This window comes from Anastrepha ludens, chromosome X (assembly GCF_028408465.1).
Source record: "Anastrepha ludens isolate Willacy chromosome X, idAnaLude1.1, whole genome shotgun sequence".
Lineage (NCBI taxonomy): Eukaryota > Metazoa > Arthropoda > Insecta > Diptera > Tephritidae > Anastrepha > Anastrepha ludens.
This window is the reverse complement of record NC_071503.1, coordinates 1,992,399-2,019,841: the sequence shown is the minus strand read 5'-3', so window position 1 is coordinate 2,019,841 and position 27,443 is coordinate 1,992,399. Positions and strand designations below refer to the sequence as shown.

The 27,443-nt window shown below is 36.4% G+C and overlaps 1 protein-coding gene across 1 annotated transcript in view; it reads left to right on the top strand.

Annotated features, from left to right (window-relative positions):
• The window catches only part of LOC128869429 (43 kDa receptor-associated protein of the synapse homolog), a 139,926-nt gene that overhangs the window by 64,744 nt on the left and 47,739 nt on the right, over nucleotides 1–27,443 (top strand). Inside the window, exons 2-7 of the mRNA XM_054111981.1 lie at nucleotides 6,449–6,531; nucleotides 6,584–6,747; nucleotides 6,809–7,471; nucleotides 7,541–7,639; nucleotides 7,727–7,918; nucleotides 8,009–8,208. Of these exons, the coding sequence (XP_053967956.1) occupies nucleotides 6,449–6,531; nucleotides 6,584–6,747; nucleotides 6,809–7,471; nucleotides 7,541–7,639; nucleotides 7,727–7,918; nucleotides 8,009–8,208 (1,401 nt within the window). The remainder of the gene's footprint in view (nucleotides 1–6,448; nucleotides 6,532–6,583; nucleotides 6,748–6,808; nucleotides 7,472–7,540; nucleotides 7,640–7,726; nucleotides 7,919–8,008; nucleotides 8,209–27,443) is intronic.

Here is a 27,443-nt window from a genome sequence, read left to right as displayed (position 1 = left end):
TTTCTTGCTCAGTTAAATTCCCGTAATCCCTATACGGCGTTAACAAATAATTTCGGATCGGATATGCTGAATCCCCTAACACATGATATTTTGGTAAACATAGCTTTGGAAGTTCTTTACCAATGAAAGATAACACATGCGAGTCGTGCACTTTACTCGCCACGCCAGTGAAAACATCTAAACATTTTAAATTTGCATCACATATACCCTGCATAGTCACGGAAATTGTGTCATGCCTATTTATATATTGTATGTTGAACGAATTTTTTTTTTTCGGCGCCCTTATCGAAATGTAAGTTCCGTCAATGCAGCCTAACACGTTAGGAAAACCAGAGATTGCCGCAAACTCATTTGATGTAATCTCTTTTTCAGTAGCACTTTGAGGGAATTTTATGATGTCTGGTGAAAGTCCAATCAGAAATGACAACATTTCACGCTCAATGCGAAAATTCTGTTTAAACTGTAAATGTTAATAAATTATAAAAGCATACAGTATATAAACAAGCACTGAACAGAATTATTGAAATGGTGTCTAGTATTTTGCCCACTAGTTTGAGAGCGGTAAGCGGAAATGAGCGTGAGATCTTCAAGAAACTCCACCCAGAAAAAAGAAAAAGCGTTAACACCATTCTTCAAAGTATGCATCATTCCTGAAACTTGGTGGGCGAAAACTAAACCGTGCCCCTATGAAAAAATTACCTCGCGGCCTGTGTAAAAGTTTACTACTTCATTTACAAAGTCATTTACGCGTAAGCAGTTAATTTTTGGATTTAAAAGTACGCCGAGCTCCTCGTCATCTGAAGAAGAGGACGACGACTCCAGGAGGTCATTCATTAAATTGTTTGCTAAAATCAAGTATCGTTTTTCCATTTCCCGGCTAACAACGTTCTTCCACCTATGACACCAATTACTTGTATGGAGCTAACTATGCATACATATGTAAACTCAATATTTTCGCGCAAACACATTTAGCAGACAAAATATCACGGGCAGCTACAATATTTTAATAGTTCTATGTATAATCTCAATTTTCGCTTTTTCAATTCACGACTGCTAAAATGAAATGTCAAAAATGTGTTGACTTTATCTGTGCTGCTCGGACACAGCCGATTAATGTGAGCAAGAAAGAGTCAAATAAGGGGCCCCTTTTGTTACTGATCAGCTGATTAATAGGGCACTCATCTACACCAGTGGTCGCCAACCTTTTCAATTTGTTGAGCTACTTTCAAGATTTTGAAATAACTAGCGAGCTCCTTGCACAAGCCAACATAAATTAAATAATACACAGTTATATTCGACATACAATACATGTATTTATTTTACGAATATACCAAATGTATATCTGTAAGCCGATTGCGGTATTTATTTTTAATAAATTTCATATTGGAAAAAGAAGATTCACACAAATAAGTTGAACTGAATAACGCTTTCACTTTCAACGCAACACGACATAAAACTGAATACTTATCTTTACTTACTAAAGTCCATATACATTTTGTATTTGAACCTAAAGACTTTAAAGTCAAGTCACTTTGAAAAGTAATCAGTTCCATTTCTGTCACAGCAATGTCTTCGTCAAAGTTGTTCATAACACAAGTTGCAAACTGTTGTATATCAATGTCCATGAAGGGTGAAACAACAAATTGCGTCACTAAAGCAATTTTGCTGAAAGCCTTGGAACGATTTTTGAAGTTTTCCTTCATGTTAGAAACTATTCCCATATGATATTTACTGTCATAGGGCTCTAATAGATTTTTGGATATCTTTTCGGAAAGAATAGGAAAATGCTTAGTATCGCGGTTTTTTAGGTTTTGTTCCCAAAATTCAAGTTTTGTAATAAATGCATTTATATCAGAAATCATTTTCACTAATTCTTTATCCCTGCCTTGAAGCTGCAAGTTAAGCTCATTTAATTTCTCTGTAATGTCCACAAGAAAACCAAAATCTCTGAGCCAAGTCGAATTTTCCAGTTCAGGAATCGGTTCATCGCGTTCTTTGAAAAATTGGAGTATAGCAGGCAGGACATCATTGAAACGTTTGAGCACTCGTCCTCTGCTTAACTATCGCACTTCAGAGTGAAGAAGTAGCTCTCCGTATTGACAGTCAATTTCATCAGCCAAGGTTTTAAATAATCTTCTTTGTAACGCTTGAGCTCTAATCTTGTTCACAATTTTCACCACCAGTTTCATAACGTTGTTCAAGTTTAGAAAATTTCCACATAATGCTTGCTGATCTATAATACAGTGGTAACTAAGAAATTGTGGAAAACTTTCATCCTTATGACATAGCGCCACGAGCCCCTTATCACAACCCACCATAGCTGGAGCACCGTCAGTTGTCAGGCCTACCATTTTTGATATTGGAATTTTCTCAGAAGAGATGAGATTTTTTAAATGAGAAAACAGCTCTAGCCCAGTAGTATGTCCTTTGAGTGGAATAAACTTCAAAAGATCTTCTTTAATTGTAAAATCACTAAAAGCCATCCTGACAAATATGGCCATCTGTGAGGTGTCAACTACATCTGTTGATTCATTCAGTTGCTGTGAAAAATAAATACAGTTATCTAAGTCACTTTTTAACTGTAAAAAAATATCATTGCTCATTACTTCTACTCGCCTCATCACTGTATTAGCAGAAAGTTGCATAGATTTTATAGCAGACACTATTTCGTCTTTATTTCTAAAGTTGGCGAATAAAGAATCTGCAGCTTCCAAAAATGCTTGTTTTAGGCCGGCGGGCCAATTAAAAGGTCAAAAAAATCGGTTTTTTTTTTTTTCCTGAAATCAATAGCTTAGATATTCAAGAACATCAGACACAAATTTTCAGAGTTAAATTCCAAGTATTTGCAGAGCTACAGAGCCGAGCGTAGTGCGGCGTCGAGCAACCGTGCGCTTATTGTTGTAGTTTGAAGCGCGTTTTCTCGGCTTTTCATTTTCACGATTTTACCTAATTTATGTACACGATTGCAAAAAAACTAAACGAGCTATTTCATTCAAAATGCGTTATCTTCAGTATTGTTTTCTCTTCTATGTGAACTAAAAAAAACATCCAAAAACTTCTTTGAAGCGACTTTTTTACCCAGTTGAAGAGTTTTTTTTTTCCTTGAAAAACCACTTTTTTTTCTACCTTCCCCAAAAATTCGAATTTTACGTGTTTCTCCTAATTTTCTTAGTTCACATCGAAGATAATTACATCAAAATTAATAATCTTTTTTTTTTTGTTTTCAGATGAAAATTGCAAGTTGTATCTTGTACAGAAGTTGGATACTTCAGTGGCAAGGCGCTCTGGGAATCTATTGATAACTCGGCTTACAATATATTGTTGGAGATTGTACACATTTTTTTTTTTAGTTCAAATATATATTAAACTATCCCCAAAACTTCATTTGGCTAATTGTTTTTTTTCTCATCCTACAACGCTTCGCGAAAACTACTGAACTTAGGACATCTTATTGGCCCGCCGGCCTTTATGATTTCCCCGTCTTCATAAGGTTTTTTCTTTTGTGCAATTATCTGGGAAACACGATAAGATGCTTCAGTTGCAGCCTTATTTTTGTCGATTGTTTTCAAAAATATTGACTGTTGTCCAATTAACTGGATTTTTAAATGTTTCAGTTTTTCTTTTCTGGTGGCAGAATTTAACGGGAATGCCTTCTCAAAATTCGAATGTACAGTTTTATGATGCCTCTCAATATTTCCTTTTTTAGGAACTGACACAGATGTATTACATAACAAACAAACACTTTTGCCTTTAACTTCTGTGAAGAAGTATTGTTTTTCCCATTCCGAATGGAAATGGTATGTCTTCGCCTTCTTACACTGCTTGCCATAATGCATAGATGACTAGATGTGAAACTCTTTTTCTCGTGAGAGCGCTGAAAAATGTGCATTTTTTATAACATTTTCCAATATTGCCACACCGTTAGAAACATGAATTGGGTATTTTTGAACCAAAGGTCTGGAATTTTTAGTTTCCACACCACCATTGAGGTTAGTATTTAGTGTGCGGTTGCCCAATATCCTTATATCACTCGTAAACACCTACATATACTAAAAATAAGCTCAATCCGTATGAAATATGTACATAGATAAGCCAACAATTTAAAAATTTATATGTAAATGAAATTATTTAAAACTGATATACATAAGTAATTTAATAATAATAAAGTTATGAACCCAAAAACATAAGTTATAATTAAAAACATGACGTACTGCGATTTTTTAATATAACACAGAAAGTGGGTAACAAAAAAAAAAAAAAATTCTCAAACAACGAGCAGAATAAGTTAAAGCAGATTACTTTTAATCTTTGTAAAATATCTCACACTCAAATTAAATTCCCTTACCTACGCTTTTCACTCATAGAATATTTACGTATATACAAATTTACAGACATAAACCAACATACAGATTTCAATAAAAGTACATGTATGTACGAGTAAAATGTATTCATATGCGTATGTGCATAAGACTAATTAAAGTAGAAGTTGAAAAGGATATAAGAGGCTTTGAAAAATTCTAAAACTCCCTTCAATTTAAATTATTACGTTTCAATTGAATTAATTTTAAGACAATCGTTTCAATCGGGTAATTTCTCCATTAAGCAAAAACGAACTGCTTTCGTTAGTTATTTTTGGCGCGTTTTCGCTGGCAGCCCGCCATTTCGCCTAACAGCTGTTCAAAATCCCATAATGTGTGAATGCTGCCAAGTTTTGAAACGTCCTCATGGGCGCGCTCTCTCTCAAAATTAAGAAGTTTCACATCTTATTATCTATGGTTGATAATGCCGTTCAGTATTAAACTGAGCGCAATGTCGACGTGCATTGCGTATATATAAAGCCAAAAAATTCTCGAACACGCTAATCATAGATGACTAGATGTGAAACTCTTTTTCTCGTGAGAGCGCTGAAAAATGTGCATTTTTTATAACATTTTCCAATATTGCCACACCGGTAGAAACATGAATTGGGTATTTTGTTAAATAAAAATTGGAAATTTTTAGTTTCCACACCACCATTGAGGTTAGTATTTAGTGTGCGGTTGCCCAATAGCCTTATATCACTCGTAAACACCTACATATACTAAAAATTTAAAAATTTATATGTAAATGAAATTATTTAAAACTGAAATACAAAAGTAATTTAATAATAATAAAGTAATGAACGCGAAAAACATAAGTTATAATTAAAAACATGACTTATTGTGATTTTTTAATATAGCACAGAAATTGGGTAACAAAAAAAAAACTCTCAAACAACGAACAGAATAAGTTAAAGCAGATTACCTTTAATTTTTGTAAAATATCTCAAGCACAAATTCAGTTTCCTTACCTACGCTTTTCAACCATAGAATATTTACGTATATACAAATTTACATAAACCAACACACAGTTTTCAATAAAATTACATTATGTACATAAGACTAATTAAAAGTAGAAGTCGGAAAGGATATAACGAGCTTTGGATTGTACAAACTCACTTAAATTCAAATTATTACATTTCAATTGAATTAATTTTAAGACAAATAATTATAAACATTTCAACACGTCATTTCTCCATTAAGCAAAAACGAACTGTTTTCGTCTGTTATTTTTGGCGCGTTTCTTCTGGCAGTCTGCCATTTCGCCTATCAGCTGTTCAAAATCCCATAATGTGTGAGTACTGCCAAGTTTTGAAACGTCCTCATGGGCGCGCTCTCTCTCAAAATGAATAAGTTTCACATCTAGTTATCTATGCTAATCGGTTCCAGCCGATCCTAGAACGGAGACGCGACTTCGCGTCGTGTTTGTCGGCGCGAAATCGCTTACCGCAGTGTGGCCGCTGTTTATCTATTTATTATAAAAATTTCTGAAATTTTTTCTAATACTGGTATGATTTTCAGACTTTTGGATTTTTTGCAACGTGAGCAGCGCGAGCTACCAGAATTGCCTTTGCGAGCTACCGGTAGCTCGCGATCGACGAGTTGGCGGCCACTGACCGTCGATACCAGAGAGGGCAAGAAATGTTGCACTTTCACATTTTTTTAGGTTTGCCCTTGGAGAAACGATAAAGCTGCTCCTTGGGAAGATTACATTAATTTTACAAAAGATCACAAAATTCGAAAGTGGCAGCACAGGGCAACATTTTCATGTAGAAAAGAAAACGCTATAAGATTACAAGCATATGTATGTTAAGTACAACATCATCAAGACGCCCTCTACAAATTGTAGGAGAAGCAGGGCCCACGCACTTTTCAGGGATGAAAAAATTTGTATTGAATTTAAACTGAATCAAGGCAAGCTATATATTTGCTGGCTCTAATTCAATTAGTGTTGTTTTATGTTAATTTTAAACGAAATATTAGATTAGGTTTAAGAATAAATAGGCTATGTTTTCGGTCATTTTTTTAAAATTACCTATTTGCAATACCTATTTCTTTTCGAAAAAATAAAACCTATTTTTTGGGGTTAGTATACCGCATAGCCATAATTTATCAGCAACACATTTGCTGGCCTCCCCGGATGGTTCACGTTACTTATTGGAAAATTCCAATGGTAGGTAATGTCAGTAAATTTTTAATTATTCTTATTCAGTGTAACTTTGTAGATCTGCATCAATTAGATGAAAGCTATTCTCGACTGCCTGGTTGTGGCTCAAGTACTGATGGCACAGCGCTCTGGACGCGACATGGCATATCCAATCATAATTCCATAATAGGATGTTTTTTAATCTGTCAACGCAGTCTAAAAGAGTATATGGCACGACGAAAGGTGAATGGGATTTTCATGCTGCGAAATTTTAAATAGCCTTTTATCAACATTACATCCACAGATTGAGCGAGGATTGCGTCTATATGAACAGCATAACCAAAATGCTGCGGTACGCATTTGGCGGAGCGCTTTAAAAGCGGCCATTCGTCGCGAGGATTGTTTTCAGTTACTTGGCTACCTCTATCAGGCTCATATGGATTGGGGTAAATATCGCGAAGCGATCGAGTTTGGGCATCGGCAGTTAGGCATTTCCGAAGAGTTGGACTCACCTACGATGAGGGCGGAAACTTATCTGAACTTAGCAAGGGCCCATGAACGATTGGGTGGTCTTGACCGAGCACTCAGTTATGCTCGCCACTCATTATATAACGAGTGCGGTTCGCAGTGCCGTACTGGAGGCTTAGTCCACTTGACATTAGCTCGCGTTTACTTGGAAATGGGTGGGTTTTCACGCGCGCTTGAAAGGTTACAAGGAGCGCACAAAATAGCTACGGCAATTGAAGACCCCTCGCTGGAGTTGCAAGTTTACGTTGCGCTCTCTGAGCTATTTGACCGTTTGCAAGACAATGATAAAAGTGCAACCTATGCATCCAAGGCCTATGATCTATCACGTTCATTGCAACTGCGCGATCTTAACTCGTCACATCATCGGGCTGCATTATTGCGCATGGCATCTGCTCTTCGCAAACAAGGTGATCTAGGGGACGCACATGACTATTGTATGGTGTGTATTGAAGATTAAGACATAAATTGATGATTAAATTAACATGGAAATAATATTGTGTTGTTTCAGGAAGCTACACGCCTTTCACTGATCTCAGGGGATCAAGCGACATATACTCGTAGTTTGCGGGTGATGGGAGATATCTACCGCAAGAAAGTGGACATGGATGTGAGTTAAGTTCGGATTTATTGTATATCTATACCTATTTCAATTAGTAAATTGTATGCGTTGCAAATATGTATACGAATTTTTCAGCGTGCCTTTCGACAATACGAACAAGCTATGGGTACTTCAGCTACACTTGGAGATCGTATGGCTCAAATGGAGGCGATGGATGGGGCAGCACGCTGTTTAGAAGATTTGCGATTACAGCAGAAGATTTGCAATTGTCGTCCACTTGAGTTCAACACGCGCCTGCTAGAGGTCGCAAGCACCATTGGCGCTAAGGTACAATGTTGCAGTGTGATTTCGGCTACACAAATTTTTTCAGCCACTCAATAATTTTCTCTTTTATTCACTAATCAAGTTTTTTTTTAGCTCCTTGTGCGTAAAATACGTAGTCGTCTAGCTCTTATCTACCGCGCTCTCGGAGATGAGGAACAATACAATACACATTCACGCTTAGCCAGCCAAACAGACGCAGCGTTGGGGCTATTTTGTGGTGCATGTAATGAAACCTTTGGCTTAGAACCGGACTCAATTGAAGCATTGCCTTGTGCTCATATCCTGCATGCCCGGTAAGAATCTACAAGCAATGGAATAATTAATTACAATTCAATGTGTGGTTTCAGTTAGCTATGCACGAACAATTTTTAGAACTTTTAAACTTTTTTTTTAAGTTATTACTTTTTACATTATGGACAAATTGCATCGAAATTCAGACTCATCGTTATGAATTTGTAAGGCTACAATAACTATTGGCTTCTTTGTGTAGACCATTTGCTTCAAACAGCCTCACCGAAATATGTAATTTCGGAAATCAGTTTCCACACTTTGAACACTCTTTAAATTAACAGCCATAATGCCAGAGGCCGCCGTAACCTAGTGCGCGACTACCGTTCGGTTAGTCCTGTGTACGATCTCGACTGCGGACATAAAATATCACACAAGGGATAGTTTTTGTTTAAATCCACTTCTAAACGGATTGGTCGACGCGGTTGAAATTTTGTTGAAATTTTGTTTTCAAAATTGTTTGTTCTTGAAGTAGGTTTTTCATAAAATGTACAATATTTATTTTTTTAATCTTCGATAGTGAGATTCTCGTGTTTAAGACGAACTTTCTTCATGACGATGTTTATAGCTAGCAGAACGTGTGTGGAGCCATGACTCCGATCAGCTGGAGCTACCAATTCTCGGCAAAATCAGCGCATAATTTTTCTTGTTCCGGATGACTTTTTGTTGAGGATCTTTGAAGCGTAAATGAGGAATCGCCTTCATTACGCACTAAACTAGATTCTTTCAAATATAATTTCATGGTCTTGGTTGTTGCTATCTAACTATTGTCTTCTAGCCGAAGTCGAATGGGTACCATTTGGGAGTACACGGGTTCAAAATCAGTTGTGGTCACAAAACAACAAAATGCTAGACATTTTTTTTTCTAATATCGGTCGTTGCTCGGCGGGCAATGGCCAACCTCAGAAAGAATTTCTGCCATGACACAACCATCTGCCAAGTGTAGGAGGTATCAACTGCAGGTCACTCCACATGTGGAACAACATTAAGATGCACACGAACAATTGGAGGCGGAGCCCAGCCAAGAAGGGATGTACGCGCCAGTTGTACACATATGTGAATTGTCTTCCCAAACAACGCACAGTGGAGCCGGTTAAGAGAGATATTTTTAAGGTTTATCAACTTAAGCCAGGGTATCTACCGAACTACGACCACACATAATTTTATGGTAATAATTTATCTTACAGGAAGACTTTCAATCAGTTTTTTTTTATCAGCAGACAAACTTAATCGTTTCCAAAAACAGGTAGGGAATTCTACTAATATGTATAAAACATAAACTATAAATCCGTTTGTAGTGCTCCTTATAGATCAAAAGTAATGCAATATTATTGATCATAAGCATAGGTTTTTCTTTTTGGGACTCTGAAACAGTTTCAAGTTTCACGCTACTTAAATATTTTTCCTGCATATTTCCAATTCTCGCCTATCTTTATACGATTTTCCAAAATAAATAAATGTACTTATATATAAAATTCTGTATATTACTAACAATTATTGATATTCGCCAATAACTGTAATAACTAACGAAATTTTTTTGCAACCTTTAAAATTCACTGGAGGACGTACGGTATTCATACAGAAAAAAAAAGAAAAAACTCAATACTCACTTTCACCAGAGAATGTTAATGGAATGAGAAGGCGCAAATGTTAAACAACATTTTTTAGAGTACTAATTTGGGGATTCGGTGTAAGGGATTTCAAATTTTTACTTAACACGCTTGCAGAGGATTTCTGAATTTTACCACACTAGTAGAGGATTTCAGATTTTTTGCCGTTTTTACCACACTCTTAGAGGATTTCAACGAGAATTCAGATTCAACACATGTTCACAGCAGATCGAATAAATGAGCGATTTATAAAGGTCTATTAACAAATAGGCGTTAGCACAAACATGAAAGACAAATCATTGTTTTATTTTTTGTATTTGGTTTATTTAGAATTGATTTAAAATAGTGTATTCAGGTTTTTCTAATACCTGATATTTAGAAATTTATTTTCTATATAAAATAATTCATACTGCTTTTGGACTGATTTATACGTAAAACATAAATATGCATATGTATATTAGATATGTAAGTATATGCATTCATATATTTAATCTCTTCAGTCAAATCTGAACTACTTATATTACATACATATTTATTTATTTTATTTATTTATAATGAGGAAAAACAATAAATTATTTTTACCCGAAATAAAGAGCACTGGATGCCAGGGCCTTCGGCTCGCTGATGCGAATATAAAGGAAAAATAAACTTAATTGGGTCTTCTCTAAAAGTGCGAGAATGATGAAATAAGCTATTAAGATGTAGTTGCCCATATCAAATTAAGGATTTTAAGCCTGTTCGTAATAAGTATTCAGATATTTTTAATAGGTTTTCTGTAGAAGTAGTATTTAATATCGAAGAAGGAGTTTGGCTATCGAAGATATTTTTCTTTATTGCTTGTGTGGGCATTTGTCGAGTAGGTGGTTGACGGTTAAGGTCAATCTTGCGTAGTGCAAGCAAAGAGGTGGGCTGGAACGCCGTAGTAGATACGAGTGTGTGGCGATTGTATGTCCTAGGCGTAAGCGGACGAATGCTTTGACGTCATTGCAACAACAATTTGCTGAATAGTTTCGTGTTGTCTTATACGGATTATACATATGTGGAATATTGGTGCATGCTGGAACTCCATGACGCCATTGGTGTGTTATATTGGCGATACGATATAAAGTTGTATATGTACCTATTTTGTGATATATTCAAAGGTTATAAGAGGCTGCTTTCAGGCAGACTTTGCTCTTTCGTCCGCCAGTTCATTTACTTTGATGCCCGTATGTCCTGGTACCCACATAAGTTTCACACGATTGCCGTTAACGATCAGTTTGCCTCGAATGCAGGAGATTAGGTAAGATTTGTTCTTTCCGTTCATTATGGAGTGTAGGGTTGAATTACTATTGGTGCAAATTACGGCTTTTAAATTGTTACTTTCTGCGAAGAAGCTTGCTTGTAGACGGAAACATAGCTGCTGTGATTGTTGCTTCATGAGAATCAACAACTGCAAACGAAGTATTTGTGTCGGTTTTTGAACCATCCTTAAAAATCAAGCACCATTCGGGAGGCAGAGCAGTTGTGTGCCACGTAAAAACTTGTTGGTACACTGTCGAACTTGTACTGCTCTTCGTGCGCTTCACTAAATTTAATAGGAATTGAGATTTTGTTATTTTCCAGCACGGAGACAATTCCTTTTGGCGAAGGGAAGGATAAAGGATACCGAGTTCTCTGGCATATTCGATGCAAATTGAAACTGCCGACTTGCGTGTGGAAGATTTTTTCGGATGCAGTTCGGATAATACATTCTCATAAAGTTTATAGTAATGTCAGAGAAAAAGCTTAGCCTCTTTACGTTAAGTTCATATCGGTCCTCGATCGTGGGTAGGCCGTGTTCCACTAGTATATACATATTTTATTGGTGATGTGGGGAAAGCGAGAATGCTTTGTCTTACAGCCATGTGGTATGGGGAGTGAAGCAGTTTGATGGTACTTTTAGCGCAGTTACCATAGATGGGGAGTCCATAATCTATCTTGGATAGCACTAGTGATTTCGTTGTATTAACTAACGTAGAATAGTTGATTAAACAATGTTTGAATGATAGATATTTAATAATGTTTAATCTGACAGTCAGTTGTTTTCTTATATATGAACAGTGTTCTCTAAAAGTTAATTTTTTATCGAGAATTACACCCAAAAACTTTAGGCTATCTGTATTTAATATTTGAGTATTATTGTAAACTAGTGTGAAGTAGTTACATTTGTGTTTACGGCAAATATGATATGAAATTTTGGAATACAACAATAGATCATCTGCGTAGTATATATACGAAATATTACTATACTTATCAATTATGTAGCTAATTTCATTAATAGCAGCTATGAAAAAAATCACAAAAAGTTGGGTTCTGCACTGAAGGATACAATTGTATAAAGAAAAGCATGTGTTGTTTACTTTAGAAAAAAATCTACGATTGGTGAGAAAAGCATGTAGTATTTTAAGTATTTGACAACCAAGATTCCATTGCTCCAATTGACGTAAGACGACGTGAGCCCCGAATCGGTTGAAAGCTTTCTCAAAGTAAATGCTTAAAATTGAAAGGTGATTTCTGCTAGAGAGAGCAGTGGAGGCGTGGTGTTCAAGAAAGAGTAGTGCGTCAATTGTGCCTTGTCCCTCTTTAAATCCTAGTTGTTGAGGACTTATGAAATCGTTGTTTGATCGTCGCGAGATGCGTTGCGCTATTATTTTTTCAAAACGTTACCTAAACAGCTGTGTAGACAAATCAGTCTGAAGTCTGAGACTTCTATGGCTGGGTTGCTGGTTTTTGGAATGGCGATAATGACGGCGTTTTTCCAGGTTTGTGGATAGATGCCTCGGTGTAAAATATTATTGTAGATGTCAATTAATCTGATCTTTAGGCACAGCGGTAGGTGTTCCTGCATGGAGTTGGATATTCTGTCCGCCCCCGGGGCTTTGCCAGATAGGGAGGACAGTATAAATCCTAACTCATCTAACTCTATCTTGTAATCTGTGACGTTTGAATACCGACCAGGGTCGTTAAAGTTGTAGTTCAGGTAGATGTTTTTTCTGAAATGAAGGTAGTGTGGAAATTTGAATCCTGCGAGTATTCAGCCAGGCTATGGTTAGCCAGTTCTTTTGGGCTTATGATCAGTCCAAAGTGGCTGCTTAAGGAGATTGTTGGCATTGGGGGTAAATACCAGACTTTTTTTTAATTTCAGCTTTTTTGACTATAATTAAATTGGTGTTGGATCCTGTGCGTTTATATTCCGTTCAGTAAGAGCATTTTCCCGCGCTGTTAGTTCTGCTTTCTCCAAACTGGATAAAGAGGCAAAGCGAATGGGTCTGGTGGTGAACGAGGACAAAACGAAGTACCACCAGTCATCAAACGAACAGTCGGCGCACTCGCGTATTGGCACCCATGTCACTGTTGACAGTTATGATTTCGAGGTTGTAAAGGACTTCGTACACTTAGGAACCAGCATTAACACCGTGTAAAATGTCAGCCTTGAAATCCAACGTAGAATCTCTCTTGCCAACAAGTGCTACTTTGGACTAAGTAGGCAATTGAGTAGTAAAGTCCTCAAACTAACACTCTGCAAGACTTTCATGATGCACGTCCTAAAGTATGGCGCAGAAGCGTGGACGATGACAACATCCGATGAAGCGACGCTTGGAGTGTTTGAGATAAAGATTCTGAATATCGTAGGCGATGGAACGATGAGCTGTATAAGCTTTACGACGACATAGACATAGCGCAGCGTATAAAGATCTAGCGCCTACGTTGGCTGAGTCATGTCGTCCGAATGGATACAAACGCTCCGGCTCTGAAAGTATTCGATGCGGTACCAGCTGGTGGTAGTAGAGAAAGAGGGAGGCCTCCTCTGCGCTGGAAAGATCAGGTGGAGAGGGACTTGGCTTCACTTGGTGTGCCCAACTGGCGCCGGTTAGCACAAGAAAGAAACGACTGGCGCGCTTTGTTAAACTCGACCAAAATCGCGTAAGCGGTTATCCCGCCAATTAAGAAGAAGAAAAAGAGCAATTTTCATTTCTTAATTGGGATAACTCTGTAGACCAGTACGGCACGGAAATCTTATAATATTTGCTGCCAGATTGTGGAATGAAAAAGTGGGCGGAAGTACAAACTGTTTTTGTTATTATGGCGGTTTCTTTAGCTATGTTTTCAGAACAAGCGTGTTTGGAACAGACCTTACTAGCAACAGTTTGAAACTTTTTCCAATCGGCTTTCTCAGTTAGAAATTTAGGGTGGGTGTGGGGTTTTGGGTTGCAATAAAAGAAAAGGAAGCGGGTATGGAATAGTGGTCGCTGCGTAGAGGTGCGTAGAGACACAATAGTGAATTTAAAGGAGAGTGATATTTCTATTGCAATTGTGGCTATATTTGAATTTATGGGAATTTGACTAGGGGGTATAGATTTTTTTATTAGGACTCCAATACCTTGTTTATTAGTTTTGTTGTGAGGTAAGTTGTAGAAGTAACTTTGGTACTGATTAGGTGAGGCTGCAGACTTATCAGTGGCAATGTTTATCTCTTGCAGAGAATTGACACTTGGTGAATATTCTTTTATCAGAAGTTCTAATTGTGTATAGTTGTTGTAGTACCCGTGAATATTCCACTGTAAAATGTTTAACATAGAAGAGTAGAGAGGGGATCTCAGAAATTAATTTAGAGTAATGAGTTCTGTGTACTTAATAACTGTTATCGATTTACACGGGCTCCTCTTTTAGGTTGTTTTCGGTATCTTCTGCAGTATTTGGAGTTAAACATAGAAGAGTGGAGAGGGGATGTCAGAAATTAGGTTAGAGTGATGAGTTCTGTGTACTTAATAACTGTTGTCGATTAATATGGGGTCTTCTTTGGTGTTGTTTTCGGTATCTTCTGCAGGGTTTGGAGTTAAACAGAGATTGCTACCTGAGGTAGCAGTTATCTTTTTCATTTGGGTTACTTGTTTTACGTTTTTATAAGTGGTAACTTGCACCGTAATGACCGGGAGGGTAATAAGCGGTAAGTGGTAAGGCAGTAAGCTCGGTACTGGATTGCTGGTTGTTGTGAATTTGAGGGTATAGCAGAGCTAATTTGAGGTGAGCTTCTAGATGGAATATCCAATGAAGGATTAATCGGTGATTTATTTGAGGGATGGAATCGGAGGCTTGGAAATTGGTTGAGTTGACTAGGTTTTTGGTTTTTGTATTTCTTTGGCTACCTCAACGAAAGGTATGTTGAGTAATGATGGTGTTCGGGCTTTTAGAGATTTAGTGCTTCACGCATGAAGCATTTGTTTTGGTATTTGTTTTTTAATATCTCCTTCATTTGTGTATATTTGGGCATAGTATTGGCAGAGGCCGGGTGATCACCTGAGCAGTTTGCACAAAGTATGCGAGAGCATGAAGTTGAGTGGCTTAGAAGATTGCATGATTCACATACGGGAGAATTGTTGCTGCGTTTGGCGTATGTCCAAGCCGTTGGTAAACTTTGCACTTCATTGGGTAATAAGGTTTTACTTTTGCACTTCACCAAGACACCTCAACTTTGTCAGGAAGCTCGTAGAGGTCAAGAGCAAGTAATGCAATTCCAGTGAACTGTGATACTCCTTATTTTTCTTTTTTTGCAAATTTGTAAAAACCTTGTTTACTCAGGTTTTCGATTCTCTTTCTCGTTAATATTGTTTAAACAGGGAGCGTAAATTGTTCCATTTACGCTATTGAGGCTTTCACGATATTTTATCTTAATTTCACAAACACCGGGTAACTTTTTGATTGAAATACATTTTTGGGCAATTTGTTGGCTTTTCTTTGCCTGCACGTAACTCGGAAATTGAGATAATTTCTTTGCTGATGATGTACGACGAAGCAGGAATATTTAGAAATGGGCTTGTTTGTAACGGTGGCACTAATTGTAATAAATTTAGGGTTATCTTTTCTTGTATGGGGCGATTCCGAGAAATTAAGTGGGATGTACGAGGCAAGCGAAACAAACCTATTATTCCCGAGATTTGGTGGCCCCGGGGCCATATTAAAACACTTATTTCACTGAATTCACTGTTTTCAAAAACTTTAAGGAAAGAGAACAAAACAGTAACTCGATTTATTTAGGAAATACTTGCACGAATGTCGTGTGGGAAAATCTAAAGAACACCGCAAAAAACACGTGCACATAGATAAGAAAATATCAGTCTAATGCTGCAAACAGTGACCGACGTAAGCCCAGTCCCCAGTCAACGGTGAAACTAATGCGAACACCATGTAAATGAAAAATTACTTCCCTTTCGTATCGTAGTATCGTAGATTTTGTAGCAGGATTTTTGAAAATTCCTCTCAGGATTGCTCTCTCACCACACAGTATTGCCAAACAGTACATTTCGAAATCATTTACAAAATAAACTTGGAACAATTTTAATTTTTGCTAAGATAACTTAAAAACAATGTTGAATAATGTTAATTATACATTAATGAACTGTCTGCATTTGTTGGTTTTTGGCTTTGGTTTATTAAACAATGAAAAATTTCAACTTATAACGCGGATGTGTAAAAAAGTGCGTAAGCAAAAATATCAATGGCAACACTGTGGAGATACAACCAAACATATAAATATGTGTACAAAGTACCACCACTTCTAACAAACACAGAACACAAGTTTCAGCGCAGACTTGACACAAGGCATATAAAAAACAACAATCATTCGCTGACAGTGACAGCGTACTCCTTACCTTTCTGGAAAATACGTATGAATATGTACAACACATATGCGGTTGGTCGCACACGATTCGCTGAATGTACATATGTATAGTAACCTACAAATAAGACGAATTCCTGTTTCAGAGTAAGATTATAACTTGCGGCTATATACTTATGATTTTTATCAATTATCAATTTATCAAGGAATGTATTAGTTACATATTTATATATCACGAGAGAACAAAAAATAATGGCTTCGAAATTTTCCCTAGTTTCGAAATGTCGGCACAGAACTTTTTCATAAGCTACTTGTTGCTGTTTTGTGCATCTTATTTTAGCTTTTGCGAACACTTGACTCACAGCAACTGCGGCTGTCAAGCAATTAGAAGACATATTTACATACATATACGATGCATACATATATATAGAGCCGCGACCACTCGACATAACAAAAATTCAAGATTTATCAAATATTGGCAGATAATTCTACAAGAAATATTCCAATATTGACTATTTTCGAATGGTCGAAAATTGACATATGGGCGGTTCGTTTTATGAATGAAAGTGCTTTGCTTTTAGAAATATAATGAATGAATGAATTTATATTTGTGGTGATGTACAATATTTGAGACTGTTCAGCGCGTCGCGACTAAAATAATTCGCTGCGACTGCTTCTACGAATGTCTTTTGTTTTTGTAGCCACTAGGCTTTTGCTGAAAACAGTGAACGACGTACGCAGTCCCTTACCGTAGCCCCTAACGAGCACAAAAACTCATCCCGTGAGAACAACTGCATTCTTTTAATGACATATTTACACAATACATCGGTTTGTATATGTATGTGTTTGGTTGTATCTACACAATGTTGCCATTGATATTTTTGCTTACACACTTTTTCACATATCCGCGTTATCATTTAATAAACCAAAGCCAAAAACCAACAAATGCAGACAGTTCATTAATGTATAATTAACATTATTCAACATTGTTTTTAAGTTATCTTAGCAAAAATTAAAATTGTTCCAAGTTTATTTTGTAAATGATTTCGAAATGTCCTGCTTGGCAACACTGTGTGGTGAGAGAGCAATCAGAACCCTGTAGTAGAACCCTGTCATACGGGAATTTTAAAATATCGTGAAATAAAATCTACGATACGGAAGGAAGGAATTTTTCATTTACATGGGGTTCTCATTAGTTTGAACGTAACAGCTGACAGGGGACTGCGTTTACGTCGTTCAATGCTTTCAGCATTAGATTTAGGATTTGGAAGACATACGCATTTTGAGGCATGAAGTCAGTGCGCTGTGTTTTTGTTGTGTTCCAGAAAATTGTAGAATGCGTGGTGGCAAAGCGGCCATCGCGTTGCGCTTGCTGCAGCATTTGCGTTAGCCAAGGTATTTTGTTTTTTTTGAGTGCTGTTTTCGCACACTTGTTCATGTACCTATGTATGAACGTGCATTTATAGTCACATATGAATATAATTATTTTGTAGGAAGCTTAGAAGGCAAGTAGGTATGTGTGTATCTATGTATGCTAAGACATAAAGTGGGTATATATACATACACACCCGCATAGGCATTAGAGCAGAATTGTTTTTGCATTTGTTGGGAAGAAATTCGTTCACTAGTGCATTTATATTTTTGATTTCTTGTAGGAATGTGATGTGCTGTGACATGTGTAAATACATACGTATGTAAGTCAAAGGTATTTCGGCATACATGAATACATACATGTACATATGAAAGGAGTATGTTGTTGTTGTCCATGTACATTATTGTTTGTATATACAAATGTACATTCATACATATATAATATGCGAATACGTCGAATACATAAAGTACTGTAAATTGACATAAAATATAAAATAAGTCTTGATTTATCTTAGACCATTATTTTTTTAGTGAATGCAAATACTTCCTATTGGCATGTACATATTGCATATTATATTTTCATATGCCATCATATACATACATATATGTATAGTATGTACGTTCATTTACGTATGTATGTATTTCCCTTAATTTATTTTTAATGTAATCGGGGGAAAAAATTGTGAAAATTCTAAAAAATTTAATTTAATTTAATGTTGAGGTGAAAGATGAGTGGTGTTTTCAATTTTTGTGTGGGCAAAACTCCGTGTGGTGTCTATAAACTCGGTGTTCTAAAATCCCTTACTACAAACCTTTTCAAATCTCAATTGTACTAAAAATTCTTAACAGTATAATTTGCGTCTTCTCATTCCATTAACATTCTCTGCTTTCACTACTAGCGGGAAGCTATGGTCAATGTTATTGTCATTGTAAAATTATTATCTCTGCTGTATGTACTTGCTTATACTAATGCACATGATACAAAATAATGGATGTTTTCCAAAACGCCTGATGCTTTGTGTTCGAACAAAGTGTCATGCTCTAAACGCAACCTTGAAATCTTTGACGATGTATCGTTCTCATAAAAGTATGGTTGATGTTCTCGATACGCAACAAAAGGCAACCAAGGCACAGAGAACGTTAATGTATAGAGAAGTTTCACGGGCTACGAATAGTGGGAATTGTCAAAAATGAAGTCTAACCACCGCCGGGGTTTGGTGAAACTTTTAACAGAGCTGATTACAGCGAATTCTCTCCTTAATATATTGGCTCTGCACAGTTGTTGGCTTCTGTAGGAAATCAAATTGACGAATAGCCAACGGAATTTTGCAAAGAATTTGGTTGTGCATTTTTATGTTCCCTTGACAAACGTAATTTTATTCAATTTATATTTTCAAACAAACTTAAATGTACAATGAAATGTACATATATTTGAATTATATGCGCCAACATTTTAATTTAAAGTAACTTTAATGTTGGTTGATTTAATTTAAAACGAAGAATTTAAACGAAATACATTACAAAACGACCTCACATTTTGGTGTGTGCCTTTTAGTCAATTTAAAACTTTATATAAATTTGAAGAAAATGTTTACTAATTTTTTGAGTCGAAATAAATTTTAGACGAGAATTCATAGGGCATACAAGTGTTTTGGTATATTCATATACATATACAATATGTATATAATATATACAGTTTGTCAAGAATATCTTTGCATAGTGAAGAAAAACTTAAAATTTTAGCTTTGATCGAGAATTCCAACAACAAATAAAAAAGCAGATAAAAAATGTGTACACACATTCCATTACTGTACTTGTCTATGCACCAACAGTTACTAAATAAACACACACATTACAAAAACAACAACAAAAAAAGATGTTTACTCTATTTAAAAAGTGTCAAAAAAATCTTTGCATAACTGATGAAAACAACAAAAAATGCAATCTTTTCGGATTAATATTTTGTATGTCCTCCTTGGGCATATTTAGTGGGTATTTTTTCCCACTCTTCTCTGATGAATCTTATTAATTCCGTTTTATTAGTTGGCGATCTTTTTCCTACTTTTCTTTTTAAATGAACCCACAAATTTTCGATTAGGTTAATGTCGGGACCTTGGGCGGGAGTGTCAATAACTTTGGTGCAATTGTAGAGTAACCAGGACCTGCATAAATAAGATTTATGTTTGCGATAATTATCGTGATAGTATTTGTATTTAAATTTGTTCGAATTTTCCGGGTCAGCAAAGCCGAATTTTCTAACACTGGAAGTCAATTCGTTAAAATATCAAGATATACAATACTTCCTTGGTCAAACAAACTTAAATGAATTATGCGCCAACATTTAAAATCAAAGTAACTTAAATGTTTGTTGATTTAATTTAAAAAGAAGAATTTAAACAAAATGTATTATAAAACAACTTCACATTTTGTTGTGTGCGTTTTAGTAAATTTAAAACTTCATAAAAATTTGATGAACATTTTTACTAATTTTTCGACTTGAAAATAATTTTAGACAAAAATTCAAAGAGCATATTGGCACAGAGAATATAGAGTATAGTATGTTCAAGAGAAAAAGTATGTGGAAAATTTTAGAAATAAAAATACTTATTGACTGAAAATTATTAGTTCAACAATTTGTGGCTTTGGTGCCTGTTGTTATGAACAGAGATGCACAGCCTACAGAAGTTTCAATATTAAATATTGGGCACATGAGTAACCTGCAAATAAGCCGCACTCTGATTTCGGAGTAAGTTCCTAACTTTGCAGAAATGTACATGCATACGCCTTTGTGCACGTTTTACCAATTAGAGAACTACATACGTAAAGTAACATACTAATGAATTATTTACCTACTATCTTCTTCTTCTTAATTGGCGCGATAACCGTTTACGCGATTTTGGCCGAGTTTAACAAAGCGTGCTAACGGGCACCAGTTGGACACACCAAGTGAAGCCAAGTCCTTCTCCACCTGATCTTTCCAACGCAGAGGAGGCCTTCCTCTTCCTCTGCTACCACCAGCTGGTAACGCATCGAGTACTTTCAGAGACGAAGGGCTTGTATCCATTCGGACGACATGACCTAGCCAGCGTAGCCGCAGAATTTTTATTCGCTGGGCTATGTCTATGTCGTCGTAAATCTCATAAAGCTCATCGTTGCATCACCTGTGATATTCCCCGTTGCAGACGTGCAAAGGTCCAAAAATCTTCCGCAGAATCTTTCTCTCAAACATGTGCTTATAGGGCCTCGTTTTGGACATGGCTGCATCGCATGCTTCGGTTAGGGGTTTCATGGTTTGCGTTGTCTTCTCAGATGCATCCCCTGTGGAAGTTAACTTTGTACCTCGTTCGTAATTATTTGGTAACCTTTATTCCCCGTACCCTCTTATTTCACAAATTATTGCGAGTTGATCGCTACGACTGTTATGCTGGCTGATGAGACACTTCGTGTAACTAACAAGAACTCACGAAGGTAAGATCGATTATAGATCCCGTTCCCGCTCTTTAATACGTCTGTTGATTTCCTGTGTTCATCAAGGCTATATCTAGCATGGCGAACGCTTCTAAAAGGGCTTGACCTCTAGGGTTTGTCCGTGGGCATCCCAAGTTAACAGCCCAAGCGTTGAAGTCGCCGGCTACGATGACAGGTCTATGCTCCTTTATATCCTGGGAGAGATTCTCTAGGATGCCTGTTGCTTCCAGCGGAGTTAAGCTGGTAGGTAGATACCACCTGTAAATTTATGTATTTATCTTCAACGCGCGCACGTACAAGTCCGCGGGCTGCACTCACGCTCATCAGTTGGGATCTATTTGTTCCACAATTCCTGATCGTTGACTTTCATGTTGTGACCAGCCGGTGCTTTTTCTGTGTCTATAGGGTTCACTAAGTATAGCAACACCTCTTTTGTGTTCCCGTATGGTCTGCTTGAGTAGGTCCTGAGCGCTTTCACAATGGATTTTGAGGGGACTTGCTGCTGGTCATCGCACGCACTGTATCGCTTGCTTTTTCTTATTGCAAACTATACAGCTTTCTGTTTGTGTGCAGTTTTTGGCCTGGTGACCCTTATTGCCCCATTTAAAGCAGGTGTTACTAAGGTCAGATGAGCTTTTACAGCTTACTGTGACATTCCCATATTCCATGCATCTTTTTGGCTCGATATTCTCCCATATGCGACAAGTTACGAGGCCTATTTGGATTTGATTAGCTTCCGCCAGCTTGGTAGTGATTTCCGGTGTTACTTTTAGTGTCGCTGTTTTTGCTCCTTCGTAAGCTTTTCGCATACCCAAAATGCCTGTGATAGGTACCTCAACCTCTTGGAATTGTCTTGCTACCGCCTCGTGAATTTCTTTCCTTGTGGTGATTTCATCGAGGCCACGAATTTACACCTGACTCTGCTCCGTTAGTGCCCTGACATCTGCAGTTACGCTTAGGGCTGTCTTGGCTCTGTCTGAACGCGCATCAAATCAAACATGAGATGCACTTTTGACTACGATAGCGTCCTTTCGTGGTGGTCTTCTCCACCTTCGATTGCTTTTGGCGTCGCTATTTTCCGCTTTCTTTTCATTTCGTTTGAGGGTGCAGTAGATTCTGTTTTTATTCGGTATATATGTTCCGCAAGAAACAGCATAAAAAAAGCTACCAGTTCTATAGTAAAACTATAGATACGTTTTAAAAGTGCTAAGAACCGCATAAATCTGAAATAATGTAATAAAATCGCAAAAAAAAAGGGTACTAGTCCCATATTATAACTATAAATATGTTCCATAGACCGCATGAATCTGAAATAATTAAATAAAATCGCATAAACAAAAAATTGTATTTTTGAAAATTATATCTTTATTTAAAAAATAAATAATAAACTCCTATGTTAAAATGATTTTGGGCAATAAATGAAATGAAATGAAATATCTTTATTTAAGAAAAGTCAGAGTCGAAAAATAAATTTACATTACAGAAATAGAATCAGACAATATCCGCATGTTGCGCATTCGTTTAGGATTTGGCCTAAAATCACTTCCGTCAATTGAGGAAATGTACACGTCTGATCTGGTTGGTGATGCAGGCGGTTCCATACTTGTAGGATTAGCATTTTTGATGTAATCTGTGATGAGTTTTTGCTTAGCTGGTTTAGAATCTTGTTTATATGTACAATTCCCGATAGGTCGACATGCATTTTTTAATTTTTTTAAAACCCGCACTATTTCAAAACCGCATAAAACAGAATCTACTCTATTTTCCATAGAACTCTTCTGGGTCTTCTTAGATTTAACCTCCTCCCATTTTTTAGTTCTTGCTTGCTCGTTCGTTCTAACCGGCGTATATCTCAAGACTTCATCGCGCTTCGTGTTGCTTCTTTTGGCTGAGCTTGCAGTGGCGTATTCGCCTAGTTCTGCATTTATCGAGCGCCCAGTCGATATTCGTTCTATAAGTTATACTAGCACACCGTTTACTCCCATCGTCGTGAGCGATGTTATTATTGCTTAAGGGGGTATGTTATTGAATGTGCCCTCGATATCTAAAAGGCTTACCTATGTCTATAGTGGAGTGATTTCTCTATTGCGCCAACTAACGAGTAGAAGCGCTGCCTTTACTGATTTGTCTTTACCTTATCCAAGATGATAACTAGTGGCTAATCCTTCCTTTGATATAAAAGTATTATCAAAATATATCACTATTTTCTATTCCATATTATAAAATGTGTACTCTTCAAGATTAAAGGCTTTTGTCGATAACGGGTAAATTTTAACCTGATATCCGTTTAAAAAATATAGCTAAAATTCTCCCGCTTATATTTATAGGAAAAATTTCAAAATGAAATTAAAAATAAATACAATGCTTACATTTTGTCTCATTTTATGTTTGTACAAATGTGCCTTGGTGTTATTTGTGTATCCAGCCGTGTTATGTTTAGCTGGATTTTCTAAGTACTTTACATGGGCCCATTCACAATAATATCATGTTTTTACTTTTAAACATTATTATCGAAAGTGGGAATTGCTTTAGCGTGTTCAATTCAACCCGGTAATATCAATTCACCTACATAGCTTACTTTATATACAGTTAGTAACAGAAGTAAGTGTACACCGGATACGTTTTCAATTTTTCACCAATCGATTCCTTCAAACAACCTAAGTTATAACAAAATTGTGTTTTATTTACATGAATGAAATACAAAAATCATATTTAATCCAAATAATGACAAAATTTTATAAAGGAACACAATTATAGCTTCTTATATTAAACTTTATAAAAATTCATGTCTCAAAAGTAAGTATACAGTTCATCACATTATTAATTTGTGTATTCAAAACCATAAGTAAAAATTAAATACCAGTATTTGGTAGAATAGCCATTCGACTTTACAATCGCTTTAAGTCGTGATGGAATTGATTTCACCAAGTTTTCAGTTACAGCTGGTGTTATTTTATTCCATTCCTCTTGAAGGACGTCTTCCAGTTGTTCCTTATTTCTAATTGGATGTTTACGTATTTGCCGCTTTAAATGTTCCCATAAATGTTCGATTGGGTTGGTATCCGGGGACTGTGGCAGTGTTTTCAGCTGTTTTCGCACATTGTATAACAGCCACTCTCGTACAATGTTGGATGTGTGCTTGGGGTCATTATCCTGCTGGAGGATAAACGTTCCAAGGCCTAATTTCGTAGCGCTTTCTTTTAAATTATTTTTCAAAATATTTAAATAACCATATCGGTCCATAATATTTTCGATAAATACCAATTTTCCTACCATACATCTCCAAACCATCACCCCCCCCCTACATGGTTCACAGTGCCGGTCATATTGTTTGGATCCAATTCCGCGTCAACTTTTCTCCAAACTTTTTCACGGCCATCAGATCCACAGATACTGAACTTACACTCATCAGAAAATTTAATTTGATTCCAAAACCTTTGGTCATATTTTTCATGATCTTTTGCGAATGAAATCCGTTTACTCCGATTGACACTACTCACGAATGGCTTTTTCCTAACACTGCGCCCATGATAACCAGTACTATGCGAAACCCGGCGAATAGTTTGGGTGCTAAATTGTTTTCCAGTCTCATTTTCAACTTCAGATTTCAATTCGGGAGCACTTATTTTGGGGTTTGTCCTGATTTTTCGTATGACTAAGCTTTTTTCTCTGGGACTTGAGAGCGGCGGACGGCCACAACGCTCTTTGTTAGTGGTGCTTCCCCCATTTTTATATTTATTCACAATCTTTTGAACTGTATCAAAACTCCTATCTATTAAACGACCGATTTCTCGCAATGATTTATGTTCCTTGTGATATATTATAATCAGTTTTTATAAATCATCAGAAAGCTCTTTTCCTTTTGGTGCCATTACTAAAAATGTCGCAAAAATTAATACAAAACGTACTTCCCTAAATTTTTAAACTCACTTTAGTTATTTCCTTTTAGTAGCTTTAACTTTTTTAATCAATACTTAAAAATAAATGTTATGCTAACTGAACAATCGTTTGCCTAAGATTTACAGCTAAATTAAGGCGCATATGAAAGCTAACATATTAAGGAAAGCGTTAGCGTCAAACAATTCCATAAATCAGGCTCCTGTATACTTATTTATGTTACTAACTGCAGTTGCTTTCCACGTTATTCAATGACCTACCTAACGTTTGTTTGCAGATTAGGTGCAAAAGATGCCAGCTGGAGTAAATGCTTAATTATTAATAATTAATTTAACTTTCCCATATTTCTGCTTTGTGCTCGAAATTTACAGGTCTTTGTGAATGTCATAATTTTTATAGCACGGTGATCCAATTATTTGATTGACTCATTGAGTAATTTCGATATGCCCTTTTGCCCCCTAGTTCAGACCTAACGTTCACACCTACGCAAAATTTACTTGCATTTTTTGCTCGTTCATTTGTATGCGCCGTTAGATGCCCAAAAACTATCCGTAGTACACAAGACATACAGGGTTGGGTCAAGAACACTTCCTTGTGGTGCTCCTGCAATAATAGTGTTGTCCATGGCCTTTGGTGTTGGTTTTGGCCTTTACTGCGAATTTTCTTTTATAAAAGTATGACTGTCAAAGCTGGTGGGTGTTTTGTGAGAGTAACGCTTTGTACTTAAGCCCATCGATCCAGACTCGGTCACCGAGAAATATTGCTGTGCAGTACACTCTTTGCCCAAATGACGATCTAATTCTTTTCTTGAAAACCAAATTGGACTGTTAACATAATGTTAAGAGTTTACAGATTATGGTGATACCATAATAAATTCCCAAAAGCTTTGAAAGGCATAGAAGTAGGCTGATAGGCCTGTGTAATAACGACGTTTTGTCCTTGCCTGGTTTTGAAATCAATACAACTAGTGTGTAACCCCCGAAAATCGGGTGGGCTTTTTTCCCACGGAAAGTAAACAGCATATGTGACACTTTTTTTTCACAGATCTTTACGTTTTAAAAAATTTTAAGAAGACTGGTAAACAAAATTTTCAAAGTTCATATTCATATATGATTTGATAATGGCTGCATACATAAAAATATACATGTACACACATAGAATACAATACAAAGTGACAAGTAAGTTTTATGTGTTATTTATGTATAAGGTAAGTACAATACATGGCATTGAAATTTAAAGGAACATAGCTGACAAAGTAAGTATGAGTATAATTTTTGGTGCTTCTTATTAATCCTTTTTTTGAATGCATTATTTCATGCATTTCATCTTCTTCTATATATATAAAAATTGAGCCGTATTTCGCGTGGTGTTGAACTTTACGGAGAATGGCTCAACCGATTGTAACCAAACTTACACACATTGTTAAGTAGGTATTGAAGATGGTTTCCGTATAGTTTGGATACCTATTGGTGGATAGGGTCTCGAGATATAGGTCAAAACGTGGACCCGGGTAACCTTCGGATGTGTGTGTACAATATGGTTATCAAATGGAAGCTGTTGGTGAATGCTTTAGTACAGAGTATTTTTCATGCCGCTCCATGACTGGGGTCTCGAGTTATAGGTCGAAACGGGGACCCGGGTAACCTTTGGTTGTGTATGTACAATATGGGTATCAAATGAAAGCTGTTGATAAGTGCTTTAATACGGTCTAATTTTCATACCTATTGATGACTAGGGTCTCGAAATATATGCCAAAACTTAGACCCGCCGTGTCTTTGCACCGAATTAAACCAAACTTACACACATTGTTAAGTAAGTATTGAAAATGGGTTTCGCAAAGTTTGGTTGTAATTCGGAACATTGGCAACGTGTACAGCGTTCTTTTGAACCAGCCATAATGTCGTTTACTTCTCTAACGCTTGTGAGTTACAGTGTGAGTTACAATGTGTCAATATTTCTTTCTGATTTGGACGCCATAAGGAGAAGACGTAAGTGCAAAGTGTAAACATTTTTTGTGAATTTTTTTGGAGGGGATTTTGGAACAGGGAATAATTTCTTACGAAATTTGAGAATTTAATGTGAAATCCGAATGTTCAAATGAAATTATGTGTTCGTTAAAACATATAAATTGAAACGAAAAATTCATGGATGATCAAGAAAAAAAGACGATTGTTTCTTAGTTATTCATTTGCGTTGATTTTAAATTTAAAAACAATCTTCTTTTTTCCTGATTTTCAATTTATATTTTATATTTACT